Raw genomic sequence first — 22,503 nt, 5'->3', positions numbered from 1 at the left:
ACTGCAAAAAAACAGCCAGGTGTTGTGGCAGGCGCCTGTAGTCCCAGCTACTTGGGAGGCTGAGGCAAGAGAATCGCTTTAGCCCAAGAGTTGGAGGTTGCTGTGAACTGTGATGCCACGGCACACTACCAAGGGTGACATGGTGAGACTGTCTCAAAAAAAAAGAAAAAAAAAGTGAAATGGAGTTAATAGAAGGAATCCTATGACTCACATTCTAGATAAATCTCAAAACTTTTCATTGTAACAAAAGAATCTTAACTGACAACTTAAACCTAATTTCCTCTACCATAAAGTAAAAACATTGTCATCATTCAGTACAGTGTGCAAAATCTAACATCTAATATACAAATTTTTTAAACTATGATAACACAGCCCAATGCCAGAATATTTTTAAAGTTGGGGAGGGGGGTGTTTTAATTCATATGTTAATATGTCTGAGTTGGAGACAGTAAAACAAAATGACTTTGGGAACTTTTTTTTTTTTTTTTTTTTTTTGGTTTTTGGCCGGGACTAGGTTTGAACCCACCACCTCCGGCATATGGGACCAGCGCCCTACTCCTTGAGCCACAGGTACCACCGACTTTGGGAACTTTTAAAACGTTATCCCCATTTGGTTACTATTTCCATTACATTTCACAGATGTGTTTCAGGGTAGGGGAATGAAACCTTAAAATCTGACTCTGGGTAAAATAATGCAGCTTGCTGCCAAAACTACAATTCAGCTGCAGACACAGAGTTTTCTCAAAATTTCAGACTTTTCTAAAGTGAACATACATAACCACATTCAAACTAATGAGATTTAAGGATTCCCACATTTCTAGACAGATAATACCCCATAAATGCTATTACAAAAGTTATAGCATATTCTTAAATTCTTTGTACAGGACGATGGGTACATTCCTGTATGTTTTAATAAGCATTTGATTTCAAATAAAAAGCCCTGGGACCTTAGCAACAGCAATCAAGGGCAAGGCCTAGGGGTAGAATCAGTCTGAGGAAGACCTGAGCTTGGATTACATCTGTGTTATTTCTCCTTTAATTTCCCCGATTAGTCCCCTTTGGGATCTAAATTCCTTCCAGGGTTGCTCCTCTCATTCATTCCTTTATTCATTAAGACAGCAGAGACACTCATAGGTTGAAGCTTTAAGAAGTTGATCTCACAGGGGAAAAAAAAGTACAACAGAGGATGGGGGGGACAGGTTAAGGGAGAGTTATTAGAGGATACAAAATTACAGCCAGATAAGTTCTGATGCTCTACACCACAGCAAAGTGACAATAGTTAACAATAATACATAGTTTCAAATAGCTAGGAGGATATTGAACGTTTCCAACACAAAAAAATAATGTTTAAGATGATTGATATGCTAATTGCCCTAATCTGATCAAGACACCTTTTATGTAGCAAAATATCTCAATGTACTCCTTGAAGATGGATAATTATTATGTCAATTAAAAAAGATAAATAAGCCAGGCCTGGTGGCTCACACCTGTGAGCCTAGCACTCTGGGAAGCTGAGTTGGGTGGATCCCCTGAGTTCAAGTGTTTGAGACCAGCCTGAGGAAGAGTGAGAACTCATCACTACTAAAAATAGAAAAACTAGGCACAGCACCTGTAGCTCAGTGGCTAGGGCACTGGCCATATACACTGGGGCTGGCGGGACCGAACCCAGCCCAGGTCAGCTAAAGACAACGGTGACAACTACAACAAAAAAAGTTGCCGAGCATTATGTCAACTTGAGGTTGCTGTGAGCTACGATGCCACTCTATACAGGGTGACAGAAACTCTGTCTCAAAAATAAATAAAAATAAAACATTTTAAGAAATGTTAATAGTGGGCGGCGCCTGTGGCTCAAGGAGTAAGGCGCTGGTCCCATATGCCAGAGGTGGCAGGTTCAAACCCAGCCCCGGCCAAAAAAAAAAACACACACACACACACACAAAAAGAAATGTTAATAGCAAAGAGGACACTATGTTAAGCATTGGGGTCACAAATACGAGTTAGAATCTCCCCTTTACTCAAGGAGCTCATTCTTATGGGGGAGAGAGTGCAAAGCAAGTAACTCCAAGGAACTCATTCTAGAAGTTCATATTGTACACAATTAATTGCAAGATAAGATAAGAAAAACTATGAGGCCGTCATGTTCTGGGTCAGGTAGTACGAAAATGACAAAACGAACAGCGGGAGGAGGGGGGTAAGGGAGGAGTCGGCAGACAAATTAAGGGGGAAAAAATCAGGAAAGGTTTATCTAGGAAGAGGATTTTGGTTTTCTTAACTAAGAAACTTCCCAAATAGGCCCAATAAATGACTCACACACCCACTCTCAAAAGAATTGTCTGATTCATCTCACAGCGTGTATATTCACACAGAAAGGCTTGTCTCTCTGCTCGTTAATTTAAAACTGTGAACCACAAATGTTTCTCCCCTACTAAATAATTCGAAGAGGTGCTGCAGCACCCTTAAATATTTCTTTGAGTCTGAGGTTACACTTTCTCAACCCTACTATTTACTTTTATTACTCACAAATTTGCTATCTATCTGCATTCCTGCCTTTGGGTCCTCATCAAATTGAGGCCTGGATTTCCATTATGAAAATGCAAAGACCCCAGAAGCTTTTGTTATGAAGTGGGGGCGAGGGTGGGGGGAGCAAAACGAAGGCAGAGGAGCAACAGAAAGAGATGAAGAAAGACTCAGGCCCAGAGCCGTGCCAGCATGGGAACCCAGTCATTTACGTGAACACAATCTGAGCTTACAAGCATGGCAACCATGTTTTGAGCAATAAAAATCTCAGCAACAGCTGAACTCACAACCTCAACAGAAATTGCAGGGAGCTCCTTCTTTATTTAAAATTTCAGAGGCTGGGCACAGTGGCTTACGCCTGTAATCCCAGCACTCTGGGAGGCCGAGGCAGGTAGATTGCCTGAGCTCATGAGTTCAAGACCAGCCTGAGCCAGAGCAAGACCCCATCTCTAAAAATAGCTGGGCATTGTGGTGGGCACCTGTAGTCCCAGCTACTCGGGAGGCTGAGGCAAGAGAATCACTTGAACCCAAGAGTTTGGGGTTGCTGTGAGCTATGATGCCATAGCACTCTATTGAGGGCAACAAAGTAAGACTCTGTCTCAAAAAAATAAATAAAATTTCAGAGAGTACACATGGGGAGGGTTTTTAATGCACTGATCCACTTTCCCAAATGGGGAAAAGGCCACCACTTTACTCACTATATCAAACAGAAAAAAAAAATCTGAAATAAAATTTACATAGATTAAAATTACACAATCAAAAACCCTCATAAGCCTAAGCTTTACGGTTAGATGTCGTGAGGTGAATGGGGCGTTATGTAACTCGGGGCACAAACTCAGCAGCTGAGCCCCAGAAGGTGCTAACAGGAGGGACCTCTCAAGGCTGCCCCCTTGGTGTCCACCCAGCCACAGGGTTTTTCTTATTCAAGGTGGCCTCCAACTGAATACACGCACAGTCTGGCTGCCAGGAAGAAGAGTAAGGAAGGAATCTGAGCGTACCCAGAAGGATTCAAATGTAAGTGAGATTTAAGGTTTAAAACAAACTCAGCTTGTCCCAAGTACCAAGTAGCAACTGAATGTAAAAAGAAAAAAAATCTGGACCCAGATGCCCCTCTTGGTAGTGATAAGAGCCTCTGCGGAGTTCAGAACACTTCAGTTTTCCTTAAGCTGCTCTTGTTAATTGTAGACTAACCTAGATGGGCTGAACAATCATCTGCACATTCGGTGCCAAAATCCATGCCCTAAAGAACAGGGCGCTACCTTGTGGGTCTAAGCACAGCTGGTAAATTCTCCAGTGGGGCTCCCGGTGGGGGGGGGGGAATAAACAAAGTTCCTTTCCTGAAAGGGAGAGATGGTAAACTACCTGGAAGTGAATAAATAATTGATTTGAAGTGCTAAAAAAGTACATCCCCTTACTTCAGTACACAATGACACAATTAGATGTAAGTTTTGTTTTTTTTTTACATAGAAAGTACATGTTATCCCAATAAATTCAGAAATTTATGAATAAATTCCTGAAAGCAGATGCGGTGCGTCGCTACTAAATATACTTGGAGGCAATGAGTGCAAAAAAAGTGTATCTCTGTGTGTGTAACTGTGTACATCTATATAAATTTGAGAGTTCATTTACCCTACACAGGAAGCTTGTTACCAGGACGCCAAAAGGAAAAGGGAAAAAAAAGCACACACTGAAAAGACTTACTTATGCAGTTTAAGAAAGAAACCTTCCACAAATGAAAGGCCAACAGCTCATTGAAAGACACAAGGAGAGCTGAGAGATATCGCTCTACCCCTACCCAGAAGACTAAACAGAACTAACTCCCAGTCTCTAAGAGGAGGAAATTGAAAATGCTGTATAATTCTAGGGAGTCTATTCTCTTTTAAGGCCACCAAAAATACAAGCCTGCAAGGATAAAAGACTGTCTGACCCATTTACAGGCAGTATTACAAAAGGGTTGTTGCTGATCAAACTATTAATATAAAAGGAAGGAACTGCAAACAGGAAAGTGCCCTGCCCCAGCCCTGCGCCACCCCTCCCTTCCTCTCCCCCAGCGGCTACAGCAAAAATGAATGCTGTCAGATTACCAAGAAGCACACAGGATAATATTAATAAAACACTAGACATCCATTATGTTACTGTTTTAATAAATATTTAAAGTAAATGCCTTTATTATTTTGAACATTTTTCTCAATAATTTTACCTATGTTTTTAAGATGTTTGTTTAATCTACAGTTGTTAATGACGATTTAAAGCCACTCTGAAATCACAATTTATGGATGAATTGTGAGTTAGAGAACAAGAAAAGATACATACGTGGTCCAAACAATAAAAACAAATTCACAGTTAATTGGTGGAGCATATCAATATCCTCCAGTGATTTAAACACACATACTCTCTAACCACTGTTATGTTGTTTTATTTTTACTCCCTCGGTTACCCAGGCTGGAGTACAGTGGTACTTTAATAACCCATGGCAGCCTTGAAGTCCTGGGCTTCAGCAATCCTTCCACGTCAACTGCACAAGGAGCTAGGACCACAGGTGCTAGCAGTACTAGGAGGTCAGGCATGCACCACCATGCCCAGTTATTTTCTTTTTAATTTTTTAGCGATAAGAGCTCATTATGTTGCCCACTCCAGTCTCAAACTCAGCTCCTGGCCTCCAGTGATCTTTCCACCTGGGCCTCCCCAAGTCCTGATTACAGACCTGAGCTACCATGCTCAGTCTCTAAATACTTTTAAAGAATACTGTTCTGAATATAATTTTCTGTAAATTTAGGAAACAGGTCAGAGTTGAATAATCAACAGGTCCATTATCAGCAGTTCCAATTAACCATTTTTGTATTCGGGTATACAGAAGGACTTAATATTTTGACGAGTAACAGAACTTAAAGTCTCAGACTTTCTAATTTATTAAGGCAACTTCAACTGATAGGCACAATTTCTAGTGGTCTGCATCTATTAATAAATATTAGAGATAGGTAATGATTTCTTTTTTCTTTTTTTTTGAGACAGGGGTTTAGTACCGTGGCATCATAGCTCACAGCAACCTCAAACACTTGGGCTCAAGCAATCCTCTTGCCTCAGCCTCCCAAGTATCTGAGTCAACAGGCACCTGCCACAACGCCCGGCTATTTCTTAAAGATGGCATCTCATGCTTACTCAGGCTGGTCTCAAACTTCTGACCTCAGGCAATCCACCTGTCTTGGTCTCCCAGAGTGCTAGGATTACAGGCATGAGCCACTAAACCTAGCCAGATTTCTCTTTTCAAAGGCAAGAAACTGGTTGCCACTTTTCAGCTTTCAACTGGTTCAAATACAGGAGATCGAATTTAAAACATGAACCATTCAAAACGTTAGTACATCTATAATAAAACTATAAGAATAATAAACCTCATTAATAATCAAAGAAATGAGTAAAAAAAGGTAGTATTTTTACCAATTAAATCTCTAAAATTATAATGCTTATTCCCAGTATGCAAAGGTGTATAAAACTGAAGATTTCATGTTAATACCAACTTAATATGAACTGGCTTAAGTATAGAAACGTGCTGATTTTTAAAATCTATTAATCCTACTTCTGGCCATCTAAAGACAAAAATCCATAGAAAGAAACATTTATGCTGTAGAAAGATGTCTGTCACATTATAAAAATGTTTGAGGGAGATATAAAATGCTAAACAAGTGACGTATACTAAGTGGAATACTACTTGATCATCTGAGTAGCAAATGGCAAAACATATATGGGCTAAGTAAAAAAAAAAAGCTCAAAACTATGCTGCAATTACATCTAAAAAATAGTTCAGGTTTAGAGTGATGTAACAGCAGGAGAATTTCCTCTTCTTTATAATGTAGTTATGCCAATTTTTAAAGTTTTTTTTAATTATAAGGGAAAAAAGACCCCATCTTCTCATTAAGTTATCCCCTTTTCACCCTAGATTTTTTAAATAATTCATCTTCTCTCAACCAAAAAAAAAAACATGATCCTCACCTTCATTCTATTCCCCCGGGTCTGACAGTCCCTTACCACTTGGCCTCCGGGACTGGCCATCCTTGACCCTCCTCTCTCTCCAGATTTGACCCCAGACCCTCGTCCACACCCAAGGCAGAAAGCAGGGACTCATTCACCTTAGTACCTTCAACTCCTAGGGCAAGGCCTGTTGGAAAAATGGTGTGTGGAATGAATTTCTATTTATCCGATTTTGCACCTGTTGCACACTTAACAATTATTTATTGTTTATCTATTCCCCATTTGAAGCTCATTGTTTTTAGTTTTTTCTTTCTTCGTTTTTTAATTACCAGGAACCTACCACAGTCCCAGGCAAGGCTCACAGGAGCTATTTACTGAGCTAATGAATACCTAACCACACATCTCAGAAATGAGAAATTCATTTGGTTTAGTTCTTCCTTTAAAATGCAAATAACATCCTTGGGGGCCAGGGAGAGGAAGCTCATACTCACCTTCCAGTGAATTACACTGAGCAATAATCAGATTAAGGACCAGCTGAGAGCTGCTGAGCCAAGGTAGGGTTCAAGTGTAAAATGGGATGATCAGGAGGAAGGTAAACAGACAGTGAGGAAGCAGCCATCAGATCTTCAAGGGGGTATCCTAAGTGTCTGAGCACAAAAGCGTAAAAAGGGTAACCAACAGGAGGTAGACTGGCTCAGAAAACTTTTTGGAAGGCCCTGCAGCTTCCCTGCCCAGAGCAACTAGACACTCCTAAGTGCTCAAATCCCAGACACAGCACAGATGACACCTTTACATGCATGACTTCCTTTAGTCCTCACCACAACTACAATAGGATATTATCCCTGTTTTAATGATGGGAAAGAAATTGGAATTCAGATAAGTTAAATAACTTGCCCAGAACAATACCACTAACAACTGGATTCAAAGCTGAGCGAGACTAGGGCCAGCTGAAGTGACTGCTCTCAACCACTATGTCAGATGGCTCCTCTGCAATTGATCATAGACACGGGAGTAAATATAAATCTTTAAGCCTTAAATGTAGTCTACAAAATAAATGGCAGGTACAGACATGGTTAGAAAATCTATAAACCTCAGCCATGTCATCCCAATTCAGCTGTGACATCTGATTCAGGCTCACAACGCAGACCTCCCACTGAGCAAGGTAAGGACTGAACAAGTGGGTTAAGGAAAATACAATGTGGTTAACACCTCCGTTTAAGCATCTTCCACACATCTGAAAATAAACTCTCAATTCTCAACAGCTGAGTTTAATTTTCTAAGCTAAAAAAATCACTTACTTTGACTTCCCCTCAATTCTTCAGTCATCATGACCTAATCCAAATTCTCCTTACCCATCTTGCCATAGGCCTGTGAGCTGAAAACATCAGAGTAATGTGGGGACTAATGAGGACTTGGCCTTAAAGTATATATATGGCAAGAACCTAATTAATGCATACTCATCATTTTTTAAAAGCTATCTTCTTCAAATTCATATGAGAGTGTTTTGAAGGCTATTGACCTAACCATCCTAACTCTAGAATTGCAGTGAGTATTGCCTTGAAAGGAAAGCACCTTTCTGGGAAAGTGGGTCTCTTCTGAAGCGTGAGCACTCCATTTCAAGGAGACAATGCCACAGCTCAGGGACTTCCCTAAAATGGGTACTTACCATCCGTTAAGTGCCACTGTGATCTCCGGTGGCCACATCATGGCCAGCAACCCCAGCTTTAAGATCACCTACAGAGAAGAATTCCCTTCTCCATGGATTCCTGATTAAACATGATGGTCTGTATTTTTTTTTTTTTTTTGAGACAGAGTCTCACTCTGTTGCCTTCAGTAGAGTGCTGTGCTGTCATAGCTCACAGCAACCTCCATCAACTAGTCTCAAGTGATTCTCTTATGTCAGCCTCCCAAGTAGCTAGAACTACAGGTGCCCGCCACAATGCCTAGCTACTTTTTATTTTTAGAGATGGGGTCTCTCACTCTTGCTCAGGCTGGTGTCAAACTCCTGAGCTCAGGCAATCCACCTGTCTCGGCCTCCCAGAGTGCTGGGATTATAGGCGTGAGCCACCATGCCTGGCGATGGTCTGTGTTTTATCTCCTTTTAGAAGCTTACCACAGCTCTATGAGATAAAGGGTTAAAAAAAACTTCTCCACTTAGATATAAAGAAACAGAAACACAAAAACTTCTGTGAAATATCTGAAGTCACCATCTAGCAGAGAAACCTCAAGCAAAGCTCTGACTCTGTAGGCACAGTGAAAGAAAATATTACCATGAGAATGTGACCACTTCTCACTCCCTACCATAGGAATGTGACCTTTTGTAACTGTTCCAGGAGATAGCCCCAGGAGCTTCAGCAAATGTTTACTATTAAGTAAATATTTGACTATTAGTCTTGTCTTAAGACAGTTGAATAGTGAACTAGAGTTCTCCTCATCTAATTAGAATTCCAGGTGTGTGTATTCTCTCTTACTTTGTTAGAGTCCCTGGCATGTCTGCTATTCCCGCCTACTTTGTAGTTTTTGCCTTTATAAGCTTGTAAAAAACTGCTGTGGGGGACTTGATTTCTCGGCTCCTAAAAGAGTTGTGAATCAAGTCCCCGTATACAGGAATAAAAATCCTCTTGCGTTTTTGCATCAAGAGACGACTCTTGCGGTTGATTGGGGTGGTCAGAGCTCCGGGCTGAGTGGGGGGTTCTGCCCCAAGTCTTTCAACAGTATACAGGGTCATACGATGGCACACTCGTGGTGATAGCTATACAACAGAACTTAATACCACTGAAATGTACATTAAAAAATAATAATACAAGAGGTTTTCTGTTATGTGTACTTCCACCACAATAAAAAAAATTGGGAAAATGCAAGTTATTAAAAAAAGAAAAAGAAGGGTGGCACCTGTGGCTCAGTGGGTAGGGCACTGGCCCTATATACCGAGGGTGGCAGGTTCAAACCCGGCCCCAGCCAAACTGCAACAAAAAAATAGCCAGGTGTTGTGGCAAGCCCCTGTAGTTCCAGCTACTGGGAGGCTGAGGCAAGAGAATCGCCTAAGCCCAGGAGTTGGAGGTTGCTGTGAGCTGTGTGACACCACGGCACTCTACGGAGGGTGACAGAGTGAGACTTTGTCTCTACAAAAAGAAAATAATAAAAAAAGAAAGAAAGAAAAAAAGAAAAAGCAAGGCAATGATGTGACTTTGTATACTAAGCACAATCCTTGGTCTACGATCTTGGCTTTGATTCTGCATCTTTAAAGACCACAGTTGGCTCTGTCGTTAGAAGGCATCACAAGTTTACATTTTATGTCCAACTTGATTTTTTTTCAGAGGAGTTTCCCATAAGTTACCTTCTTTCTTTCATATTTTGTCATCCGGCTATTCATTCATTCAATGGATATTTACAGCGCACCTATTATGTGCCAGGCACAGTTTTAAGCAGATACTCAGTGTTCAAACACTGAAACAGTTCCATACCAGTTGGGGAACAGATGCTGGCCGCCCTAGGCTCTTCCCTGGGATCCCACACTCCCATCCTAGACTTCCCCAGGGTTAGCAAAGCAGGAAGCCTCCAGGATCCTGCCCCAGCTTTGTGGCCACTCCAGTTCAACTGGTGAACACCTGAGCCTAACCCCTTGTTAAATGTTTTATCACCCTTTAGACACAACAATGAACAAAACAATGTTCCTACCCTCCAGTCTAGGAAAGAGATAAAGAGCAGGTAGGTGTATAAACAAACAAGATAATAGCAGCATGCTACAAAGAAAATAAAAAAGCGAAGAGCTAGAGGGTGACCAGGCATGGGGGGTTCAGGGCAGAATTTGAGAGAAAGTCTCTCTGAGAAGGTAACATGAGAAGGAACCAGGCATGCAAAGTTCTGAAATAAGAACATTCCAGATAGAACAGAAATTATCAAGGCCCTTTGGTGGGAGCAAGCATAGGATTTTCATGGTCAGAAAGCCAACATGATGGGAGCATCTTGAGCAAGGAGAGCACAGAGGTAGCACAGAGGGTCAGATCAGAAAGGATCTTAATGGTATTAGTAAGGAGGATAAATTTTATGCCAAGAAATAGTGAGCAATCATTAGACACATCCAAAACAGGGTAATGACAGGACCTGATATTTTTAAAAGATTACTGTGATAATTGTGTGGCAACTAAATTAAAGGGGAGCAAGAATACAAAAACTAGATAATGTTATGGCTTGGGCTAGGTGACAGCAATAGAGATGGAAAGATACATTCTGATTCGGTGTGTTTCAGAGGTACAGCCAACACAACTTATGAAAAAGTATAATGTGGGATGAGGAAACAAAAGGAATCCAAATTACTATTATCTTTTGATTTAGCAAGTCACCGATGGTGGCCCATGTACCACAAAGAGCATGACTGGGGGAAAAACAGATTTAGAGAAAGAAAGAATACAAATTCCTGTTTTTCCAAAATAAATTTGAGATATCATTTAGAGGCGTAATGTGGAGCTATCGAATAGACAGCTGGATATTTGACCTTCGTAATAATCCTGTGAGGTAGATAAGAAAACTCTGGTATTATCCAAATTTTACAAATGAGAAAAATAAGGCTTGGAGAAAAAGGCCTGTCTTTTTTTTTTTTATTAATATTAAATCATAGCTGTGTACATTAATGCGATCATGAAAAGGCCTGTCTTAATACATAATACTTTTATTAACCAGTGCCCCTGGAGAGGGAGCTGATTACACATGTTATTTTATTTATTTATTTTGGAGACAGAGTCTCACTGCGTCGCCCTCGGTAGAGTGCCGTGGCATCACAGCTCACAGCAACCTCAAACTCTTGGGCTTAAGTGATTCTCTTGCCTCAGCCTCCCAAGTAGCTGGACTACAGGCACCTGCCACAAGGCCCGGCTATTTTTAGAGGTGGGGTCTCACTCTGGCTCAGGCTGGTCTCAAACCTGTAAGGTCAGGCAATCCACCCACCTAGGCCTCCCAGAGTGCTGGGATTACAGGCGTGAGTCACCGTGCCGGTCTAGATTACACATTTTAAAAAGAGGAACAACTGCACTGTTAAAAACTTATCTCTGGGGCAGCGCCTGTGGCTCAAGGGAGTAGGGTGCTGGACCCATATGCCGGAGGTGGTGGGTTCAAACCAAGCCCCACCCAGAAACTGCAAAAAAAAAAAAAACACTTCTCTCTGATAAAACACACCAAGCTAGTTTGCCCCAAGTAAACTAAGAGGCTACTTCAAGGTAAAGATCCTTTGCATTCGGAGAAGATTACCCTGAGGTTTATCCAACTTGCAACATTTAACATGTGAGAATCTAACAGAAATGTACATATAATGCACATTATTGACTATCTTCTTTTTCTTTTTTTCTTTTTTTAGAGACAGAGTCTCACTCTATCACCCTGAGTAGAGTGGCCTGGAATCACAGCTCACGGCAACCTCATACTCCTGGGCTCAAGCAGTCCTTTCTCTTGCCTCAGCTGGGACTACAGCCGTGCACCACCACACCAAGCTAATATGTCTATTTTTAGTAGAGACTTGGGTCTCACTCTTGTTCAGGTTGATCTTGAACTCTCAAGGTCAAGCAATACACCGAGCCTCCCCGAATGCTAGGACTATAGGCTATTGACTATCTTCTTGAGAGACTATGTCAACAATTAAATGCACACAGATAATAAGAAGAAAGACATAAAATTCTCCTTAAAAATAGACTGTGATTCTTTAGTTTCATTTCATTAAGAGCTTATGTCAAAAGCTTTCTCGGGGTTGGGTGCCTGTAGCTAAAGCCCAGGCCTGCCAAATAACAATGACAACTACAACCAAAAAAAAAGCTGAGCATTGTGGTGGGTGCCTGTAGTTCCAGCTTCTTGGGAGGCTGAGGCAAGAGAAATCACTTAAGCCCAAGAGTTGGAGGTTGCTGTCAGCTGTGATGTCACGGCACTCTACCAAGGGCAACAGCTTGAGGCTCTGTCTCAAAAAAAAAAAGCTTCCTCGGGAATGCATTTCTAAAATTAGAAAAGAAAATCAATTGGGAAATGACCAGTATAAGAAAAATCACTTTACACTGCTTCTCAGGACTGTCACTAGTGTGTAAGACAAGCTCACGCTGTACTCAGCACTTCTTCCCCCATGCCAGGACCGCTTTTTCTCCCTTTGGTTACTTATATGGTAGAAACTTCTGCATTAGGAGACATAATTGATCGCAGAGTGTTTCATCACAAATTCAATGAAGCTATTAACTCAAATTCCTTTCAGAATTCTTGAGATGCCCTGCTGAAACGAAGACCATACAAAACAAAACAGACAGGATAGATGTTAAAAAGGGAAAGAAGCGGGGCGGCGCCTGTGGCTCAGTTGGTAAGGCGCTGGCCCCATATACCGAGGGTGGCGGGTTCAAACCCGGCCCCGGCCGAACTGCAACCAAAAAATAGCTAGGCGTTGTGGCGGGCGCCTGTAGTCCCAGCTACTCGGGAGGCTGAGGCAAGAGAATCGCTTAGGCCCAGGAGCTGGAGGTTGCTGTGAGCTGTGTGATGCCATGGCACTCTACCGAGGGCCATAAAGTGAGACTGTATCTACAAAAAAAAAAAAAAAGGGACAGAAGCTCAATGAGTAGGGTGCTGGCCACATACACCCAGGCTGGCGGGTTCATGCCTGGCCCAGGCCTGCTAAACAACAATGACAACTGCAACAACAACAACAAAAAATAGCCAGGTGTTGTGGGGGATGCCTGTAGTTCCAGCTACTTGGGAGGCTGAGGCAAGAGAATTGCTTAAACCCAAGAGTTTGAGGTTGCTGTGAGCTGTGACAACACAGCACTCTACCAATGGTGACATAGTGAGACTCTGTCTCTAAATAAGTAAATAAATAAATAAATAAAAAGGGAAAGAAGAGAGAAGGATTAAGGGAGGGAAAGAGGAAAGAAGAAATGAGAAGGGCGGCATGTGACCTCTTGCTGGCAATCCTTCACGGCAAAGGAACCACAAATGTTCACAGAGCATCACAAAACCCTGCAAGAAGGACACGCTTGTGCACAGGGCATGACTCCATGAATTATGCAGGCCCTCTGTGTTTAAATCTCAGTGTCAATCATAGTTTCAAAAGAGTAGCAATTATCAATTATAGTAAGAAAACATGCATGCCTGCTTAATTCAGCTTACCAGCACTTCACCGAACCTTCCAGCTTTTCATGTATATTCTTAAAATAAAAGCAATAGCCTGACTGGTGCTACACATAATCCCAGTATCCTAAGACTTGGAAGGCAATGCAGCAGTCAGTACAATCAATCCTCCCGTTACACAGATGAGGAAACTCAACAAAGCAAAGAGAGATAAAGTCCATCATCACAAAGCCCCTTCAGGATGAAAAACTCCTGTTTTTCCAACTCTTAGCAACTTGTTCTTTGGACCATACCATACTATCATCTACAGAACAAGAAGAAACAGTCCCACAAGGGACGGCCCAAGGCTTTGCTGCAACCACTTTTTTTTTTTTTGGCCAGGGCTGGGTTTGAACCCGCCACCTCCGGCATATGGGACCGGCACCCTACTCCTTGAGCCACAGGCGCCGCCCATGCTGCAACCACTTAAGGGAGGGTAAGTAGCCAGGGAGGATAAGTGGGCAGAGATGGTTTCTTGGTGGTCAAAGCAGGGCCCCAGCCCCAGCCCGGCTGACAACCTGTCTCCCTCCTCAGCCTCACCCCTCAGCAGTTGACAGCCTTTCCAACAATACCACTGGGCTTCTTCCCCCTGGAACTTTAGGTTTGATGTGGCAGAGTTTGATGTCTAGCAGCTGGTGGCCCTTCCATCAAGGTCTTCAGAATGGGATCCTTGAAAAGTCACACGGGAATGTTGCTTCCAAGGCATCAGAGGAGCACCAGCCCTCCCCAGTCAAAAGGGAAAATGATTCCTCTCTTCTCCTTGCCTTTAAACCAGCACATTCCTAACTGGATAATACACATATCCCTGGACAGCTACTACAGGTTGCCAGGATGTTTTAGCCCCGATGGCCTCGCCTTCTATGTTTATGCCCAATACACAGAAAATTCCAGAAATATCCACTTCAAAACTCTGTAGCATGGGTGATGTGGAATTCATATTGACATTTTAGTGTGTGCAGAGAACAAAATTTCTAATTGAAATTATTTTTGAAAGAGTCTTACCTAATTATTAGGGAGGCTATAATACATGCACACATGCAGGATTGATCCTGTGCTCACTGCAAACACTTGCATAGATGAATGAATGGATTGATAAAAAATAGTAACAACCCTCTTCTGCGCAATCTAGGATTTCCTCTCTCCTCCCAAAACTCTTCCATAATGTTAAAAAAAAAAATTCCATAACGTTGTATTTTGTTCACATACCTATTTTTTCCTGGAAATGTCCTTGTTAGACACTCTTCTTAGTAAAATACCTATAACAACTGTGGAACCCAAGCTACACATTGCAATCCAAGATTCTCTCACTGGCTACTAGAAAATAAAATCCAGAACACCCCATCATCAATGCTAGTCCACATATTCCATTCCAGATCAATTCACAAACTACTAATAATCTCCACCATCTTCCAATCACACCGAAAAAGTGTTCTGGATTTTATTGGACAGTGTTAGCATTTCACTGGCCGGATTATCAAAAATAATCATGAAGAAAGTACTCACAGCATAGGCACCTATCAAAAATGCTGCATTTGCTCTTTTCCGTTGGTCAAAACAGGTGTAGTGCACTATTTTCTTTCTTGATAAACTGTATGACTAGAAAGAGGAGATAAAAAAAGGTTAGTTTAACCATAGAAACGGTGCCAAAATATACACAAGACAAATACCATCTCTTAAATCACAAGTTATGTCACTAACTTGTAAATTTTAATCACTTTCGACTTGAATTCCTATGGCATTTGGACATGAGCATTTATGGGATGGAGAATTACTAGCTCAGACTTTCTACAGTCCAATAATAATGTAAGAACCAACAATATAGCAAATATATTGTTCTCTAAGAAAAGAAATTGAGAAAGTAGGAAGTAATTAAATTACAGGCATCTCTATTAGGAGGAACCATTTTTGATGATATATTCTTGATTTCATATGTAAAATCTATTTACTCTTTTTTTTTTTTCTTTTTTTGAGACAGAGTCTCAAGCTGTCATCCTGGGTTGAATGCCTTGGCGCCATAGTTCACAGCAACCTCAAACTCTTGGGCTCAAGAGATCCCCTTGCCTTCAAGTATAGCTTTGATTATAGGCACTTGCCATAATACCTGACTAGTTTTTCTATTTTTTCATAGAGATGGGATCTTGCTCTTGCTCAGGCTGGTCTCCAACTCTTGAGTTCAAGCAATCAACCCACTTCGGCTTCCCATAGTGCTAGGATTACAGGTGTGAGCCACTGTGTTCTTTTCTACTAAGAATTTAGGTTTCTTAACTAACTATTGCTATTATTTAATAATGTGGAATTGTATTTATTTTATAAATCTACCTGCCAAGATGATAACTCATATACCTGTTCTTTTATCACTGATGTTTATTTCTTGTTTGTTTAGGGGTTAGGGTGGTAAGTTTTCGTGTTCGCTTGCTTTTTGCTTTCTCTTTAGTACATGGAAGCCGAGAATGGTGGCTCATACTTGTAATCCTAGCACTCTGGGAGACCAAGGCAGGAGGATTGCTTGAGCTCAAGAGTTCAAGACCAGCTTGAGCAAGAGTGAGACCCTGTCTCTACTAAAAACAGAAAAAACTAGCCAGGCATCATGGTTTGAGCCCGTAGTCCCAGCTACTCAGGAGGCTGAGGCAGGAGGATTACTTGAGCCCAGCAGTTTGAGGCTGCTGTGAGGTACAGGGACACCAGCACATTCTACCCAGGGTGACAAAGTGAGACTCTATCTCTCAATAAATTAGTATATGAAATACAAATACCATCCCAGTCTAGGAAGCACCAAGTTAAAGGACAGAATTCTCAGAGAGATCTTCTTTTGACTGCATACCTCTAAATACGTTTTAAGTAAATATAATACAAACTAAAATTTTTGAAATTTTAGAAGAACTTTTTAAACTTATAAGCTTTCAGAAATTACATCAGATAACAAACAACTTTCAGAAAGTCTATCTGGAAATTTTAGCTCCTTAAAAATATTTCCTACGAGAGGCTGCCTACAGAAAGGAAATAAAACTTCATTTATTTATTTTTTTTTTTTTTTGCCAAGAGCTTCCTGGTGGTTTTTAAGAAAAAGTTTAAAGCTCCTAACATTCATTTGGCTTAGATTTTTTGGAATCCAGTTTTCTCAGTTATATCTCAAAAGCACTAAAACCTAGATCAGATCACTAAGAGTTGAATTCTTGCTAAAGAAATCAAAATTAACTCAAAATGAATGAGGACAGAGGGGAACTTGGCATCGTACAAGGCCTTGTCCTAATTTCCCTCCTTACCACAACCAAGCTCCCTCTTATTGCCTTCTTGCCCCATAGTTTTTTTTGTTTGGTTGGGGTTTTTTTGCTTGATGGGGTTTTTTTGTAGTTTTTGGCCAAGGCCAGGTTTGAACCAGCCACCTCTGGCATATGGGGCCAGCGCTCTACTCCTTTGAGCCACAGGCACTGCCCAAGCAATCAACCCACTTCAGCCTCCCATATCGTGCTAGTATAGTTTTATACCAGTGACGCTGTTCAACAGAGGAGATTTTCAGGCACCCATATGAAAAATTTCAGGGATAACAATACATTTTGTCAATTGCTTAGCTGATATTTATATAATTGGAATAATACACAAAAAATGCTTTTAATGTTTTTTTACCCTCAAATATTAAACATGCCCCTCCCTTAAAAAAAAAAACGTATCAAAAAGGAAAAAACCCTATCCATAATCAAAGGACCCAGAACAAACAATATCAGTGAACACACTGATAGCTACAGAAAAGGAACATTAACTCATCTTCCCAGATGTTTCATGAAAGACCTTTATAATACACAGAAAGTTGCATTTGGAAACAACAGGTCTCTATTTTATTAATGAACCCAGTAGGTGTTTTCTCATATCCTGCCCCTGGCATGGGGAGAGCATCATGCCTCCAAGCTGAACAGCAGTCTCTTCCTCACTCTGATCTGTCTCCTCTGGGGCTTCAGTGCTGACCCAGCCCTTCAAGAACACCTGCAAAGTTGTGCCATAACCGCAGTGAGCTATCTACTCTGTAACTGATTCTTTTTGCTTTCCATGAGAAACTGAGAGGTTACAAAACAAAAAACATTGTGTGCAATAGCAAAGTGAAGTTAAAAATTTGCCAAATCCAATGATTACAGTCTTAACTACAAAAAAGAGGATATCACAGAAGGAATACTAAGACCTCTGGACTGTTGGTCTGCTCTGCAGCCAGGCAGCACATGTCCCTTGCAAGTCACAATCTACAGCCACTATCCACCCTATAATTTAGCTTTCTATCTTAAAACTGGAATATTTAGCTCCTGAACCTTCTCAACCTAAATGGCTACAAGAGACAGCCCTATATAATAACAGCAAGAAGAACAGCTAACATTTATTGGCCACTGGTGACATTCTGCCATCTTCCAAAGCATAGGCAGAGTGCCAGAGGGGTCCAGCTTAACCAGACACAGAGTCCTGGGCATGGTTCATCAGAATGAGCAGACACTTTTACAGGTGTCTTTTCCACCTGTAAACCAGGAACCAGAGAGGGCCTGCTGTGAACATTCACACAGCAAGTGTGGTAAGCAGGACAACCCAGAACTTTTCCACTGAGCTTGATAATTTATATAAATCTCAATTATGAGGCTGTGACAAGTTTCAGGGTTCAGAATTTAAATAATTATCAAACTGAAGTGGTCAATATTACCAAAATTTCTTAGAAGTAAAAATTTAAATCTACACTATATGTTATTGTTATCTTCTTGGATTATATTTCATGCTGTTAAAAGACAAGTTCAGAATCACCTGAAGGCCTTTTTAAAACAGACAGGCCTGAGAACCAGACACAGTAGGGCCTGAGAAGAACCTGCATTTCTAGTAGGTTCTCTGGTCCAGGGGCCACACACTGAAATCCACTACTCTAAGACAATGCTAAATTTTGGAAAAGAGGGGCGGCGCCTGTGGCTCAGTGAGCAGGGCGCCGGCCCCATATACCGAGGGTGGCGGGTTCAAACCTAGCCCCAGCCAAACTGCAACAAAAAAATAGCCGGGCGTTGTGGCGGGCGCCTGTAGTCCCAGCTACTCGGGAGGCTGAGGCAGGAGAATCGCCTAAGCCCTGGAGTTGGAGGTTGCATGAGCTGTGTGACGCCACGGCATTCTACTGAGGGCAATAAAGTGAGACTCTGTCTGTACAAAAAAAAAAAAAAAAATTTTTTTTGGAAAAGAGATGCATATATACATGACTGGTCTCGCTCCTAGAAACGTTTGCTATGGGTTCAGTGCCTGTAGCTTAGCAGCTAGAGCGCTAGCCACATACACAGAGGATGGTGGGTTTGAAACCAGGCTGGGCCTGTCAAATAACAATGACAACTACAACCAAAAAATAGCTGCGTGTTGTGGTGGGCACCTGTAGTCCCTGCTACTTGGGAGGCTAAGGCAAGAGAATAGCTTGAGCTCAAGAGTTGGAGGTTGCTGTGGGCTTTGATACCATGGCACTCTACCGAGGGCAACATGGTGAGACTCTGTCTCAAAAAACTAATAATAATAAAATAAAATAGAAATGTTTCCTATGGATGCCAAAAACACCATCCATCTGGTCAAGTAACCCCAAAAGAACTTTAAATTGTCTTATAAAATAATTGCAAATTCATTCCATAAGCCTTCTAAAATTATGTTACAAAATGTGCATTTCCCCAAATTCCTTAGAAAACTTCATTACTATTTGTAAATCACACATTCCAGGTGATAACCCCTTAGGAACAAGTTCTTTTAGTGATCCCATAAATAAACTGTCTTATATAGCATGATCCCAGAGGTTCCAAATTCAGACATTTTCAGGAGCCAAAAATTTGAAGTAGGGCAGTTGGAAAACTGGAAAAGCATTCCCTGTCCAAAGCGCACCAAGCTCCAACCTGCTGCTCCCATGGAGAATCTGGGCATAGAACTGTCACCTATTGTAATATTTAGAAGAAACCAAAAATCTGGAATTTTAATAACCGGGCATTATGGCAGGTGCCTGTAGTCCGGCTACTCGGGAGGCTGAGGCAAGAGAATCATTTAAGCCCAAGAGTTTGTGGGTGCTGTGAGCTGTGATGCCACAGCACCCTACTGAGGGCGACAAAAGAAGACTTTGTCTCAAAAGAAAAAAAAAAATCTAGAATTTTGTGGAAGTTTTCATAAACTTCAGATGTAGACTCGAATTAGAATTTTTTTTAAACCGCATTCACGCCCAACAAAACATGGCTGTGGACCAAATGTAGCCTACGGTCAACCAGTTTACTGAACCTGGGTGCCAGGATACTGCGGCTCAAGAAAGTTCCATTAGTTCTATTAGCATGAATCAAGAAACCGCTTCGTGTCAGACACACCACTGAGCAATGCGGTGGTCTGGAGCCACACAGGTGCTCATAATCTAATGAGTATTTGATACAAAATATTGGCGGCGGCTTATTAGACACAGAAGAAAATAACTGCATAGAGGTACATTCATAACACACAAGGAAATGATCTTAATTACAGGTACAATAATTCTTTCATTTAAATAGGCCCTGGTACCAAAAAAAAATAAAATAAAATAATTCTTTCATTTAACAAGGCCAAAAAAATAGGAGATAAAAGATGGGATTAAATACTTATCAATTAACATAATTAAACCTATAGACTTTTCCAGACCTGTATTGCTTACCTGAGAGCCAAAGTTTTTCCCCTCTTATGTATTTCATGATAATATATCAAATAAATACTTAATTGTGCTTGTAAACCAAACATCAGTGACTGCTACACTAAAACAATACAAATAAAGATAACGATTTTGACCCCAGACATTTTCTATTTCAGAAAGAAAAGATATGTAAAAGTTTGCAATCTTGGGATCACTCTTTATCAAAAGCAAGCCACAGGTACTCAGAGAGAGAAGAAAATGATGACAAGCTACCCAAGTAACAAACAGGCCAAGCTATCCTCGGTTCAGGTAACAAACAGGAATCGTGCACTTGTTCACTCAGGTCAAGAGACCACAAATCGCATTAACCATTCATCAATAAACAGGTGATGCAAGTAATCCCGAAGCCAAAATAAAACAAAAAAAAAAGGGAGGGGGGCGGTTTAATGGTCAATTTAAAGAAATACAGATTTTAAGCCTTTTGATAGTTTACCATGCTTAAAAGTAAATGTTTCAAGTTATTTGGTTAGAATACTGTGTTTAATGAAGCTATGTCAATCAGTCTGACCAAGATAAAGATATTAGCACAGCCTGCATAATTTGCCCTTCAGTAAAAATGAGAACCCATGCACTTTCCTAAAAAATCAAGCTCTGCCAATAACGATGGTCTGATTAAATAAAGCACAGCACAGAACCACGATGACCAAGGCCTCGTTCTCTTCTTACAGGCGACTAGGCTAGCCCAGTAATAGACGCAGCAATCAGCATCTCCACAGCAATCAGTGGTCATCTTACTGCAAAAGCGATAAAATAAACAGGTCTTCCTGTGAGCAGCCACTGCCTTTACATGTTTTACCTCCAACTTTCTCAGGAAAGGGATAGGCTTGAAAGGGCAGCGCCTGTGGCTCAAGGAGGAGGGCGCCGGTCCCATATGCTGGAGGTGGCAGGTTCAAACCTAGCCCCGGCCAAAAACCAAAAAAAAAAAAAAGAAAAGACTTTGTCTCAAAAGTCTTCGGCTGTACAAAACAAAATATGGTTTATGTTTTTATTTAGTGCTATGATAAACTGGGGTGCATAGTTTCTTTAAAGAAGAAAATGATGTCTCTGTATGGTCCAAACTCAATACATTTCATTAATGAAATAGCACATTAAACTAGAAGTCAAAATGTCAGAGAAAAGTTGCTCTAAGGATTATTTGTATGTTGTGTAGGCTGATTTTGAGCTTTGGACTCTAGCAATTCTCCCAGCCTGCTGGGATGACAGAGGTGAGTCATCATGTCTTTTTTCCTTTGAGAAAGGAATACTGTCTGATTTACACACAAAAAAAAAAAATAAATTAAATAAAAGGGTTATTTGATCATAAGGATAACTGCTGAAGGCACATGGGGCATTCTCTATAAACGGACTTTTTCATGGCTCAGGATCCCTGAAGGGACATATGGGGTCCATGCTTTGCTTATTTATTTATTTACTTATTTTTGAGACAGAGTCTCAAGCTGTCACCCTGGGTAGAGTGCCATGGCATCACAGCTCACAGCAACCTCAAACTCCTGGGCTTAAGCGATTCTCTTGCCTCAGCCTCCCAGGCAGCTGGGACTACGGGCACCCGCCACAATACCCAGCAATTTGTTGTTGTTGTTGTTGCAATTGTCATTGTTGCTTTAGCTGGCCCGGGCCGGGTTTGAACCCGCCAGCCTCAGTGTATGTGGCCAGCACCGTACCCACTGAGCCACAGGCACCACCTGCTAATTCTGTATAGGTTTGCACCCATGGGAGTTAACAATGCTTTATACCACTTTAAACTACATACTAGCTCCAGAATGTAGTTTTCTATTCTGTCCCCAAAGCCCATGAATTTGAAACAGAAGACAACCACATGAAGAAATCTCAACATGTTTTTGTAGTTATAATAAGGGGGTGGTCTAATCATATCAAAAGAGTTCTTGTGTACAACCACCTGATACAGTGGCAGGTGCTTGGCTTCCAACATAGGATTACTGCACTGATTCATTCAGCAACAAGGACATTCCCTGGGCCCACCACCTGCCAGGTCCTTCCACAGCTTCAATACAATCATTCATTTCATGAGGTCCACCCCCTCCCCCTTTTATACTGAAAGGGCTATGCGGGATGTTTTGTAAATTTAAAATTACTTTTCTGTGAATATTCTTCTAATCCTTTTAAAACAGTCCTCAAGATTATTATAATTATCTCATTGATTCATAACAGCAGGTATTAAAAATTTTAAATCTGGCTTGGCACCC

The 22,503-nt window shown here is 41.2% G+C and overlaps 1 protein-coding gene across 5 annotated transcripts in view; it reads right to left on the bottom strand.

Annotated features, from left to right (window-relative positions):
- CDC14A (cell division cycle 14A) overlaps window positions 1–22,503 on the bottom strand; it is a 205,876-nt gene that overhangs the window by 147,043 nt on the left and 36,330 nt on the right. For all 5 annotated transcript variants that reach the window (XM_053592084.1, XM_053592087.1, XM_053592083.1 and 2 more), the window contains one exon: window positions 15,115–15,207. In XM_053592084.1, coding sequence (XP_053448059.1) covers window positions 15,115–15,207 — 93 coding nt within the window. The remainder of the gene's footprint in view (window positions 1–15,114; window positions 15,208–22,503) is intronic.

This window comes from Nycticebus coucang, chromosome 5, assembly GCF_027406575.1.
Source record: "Nycticebus coucang isolate mNycCou1 chromosome 5, mNycCou1.pri, whole genome shotgun sequence".
Lineage (NCBI taxonomy): Eukaryota > Metazoa > Chordata > Mammalia > Primates > Lorisidae > Nycticebus > Nycticebus coucang.
The sequence above is the reverse complement of the archived record's forward strand: the minus strand, read 5'-3'. Positions and strand labels throughout refer to the sequence as shown.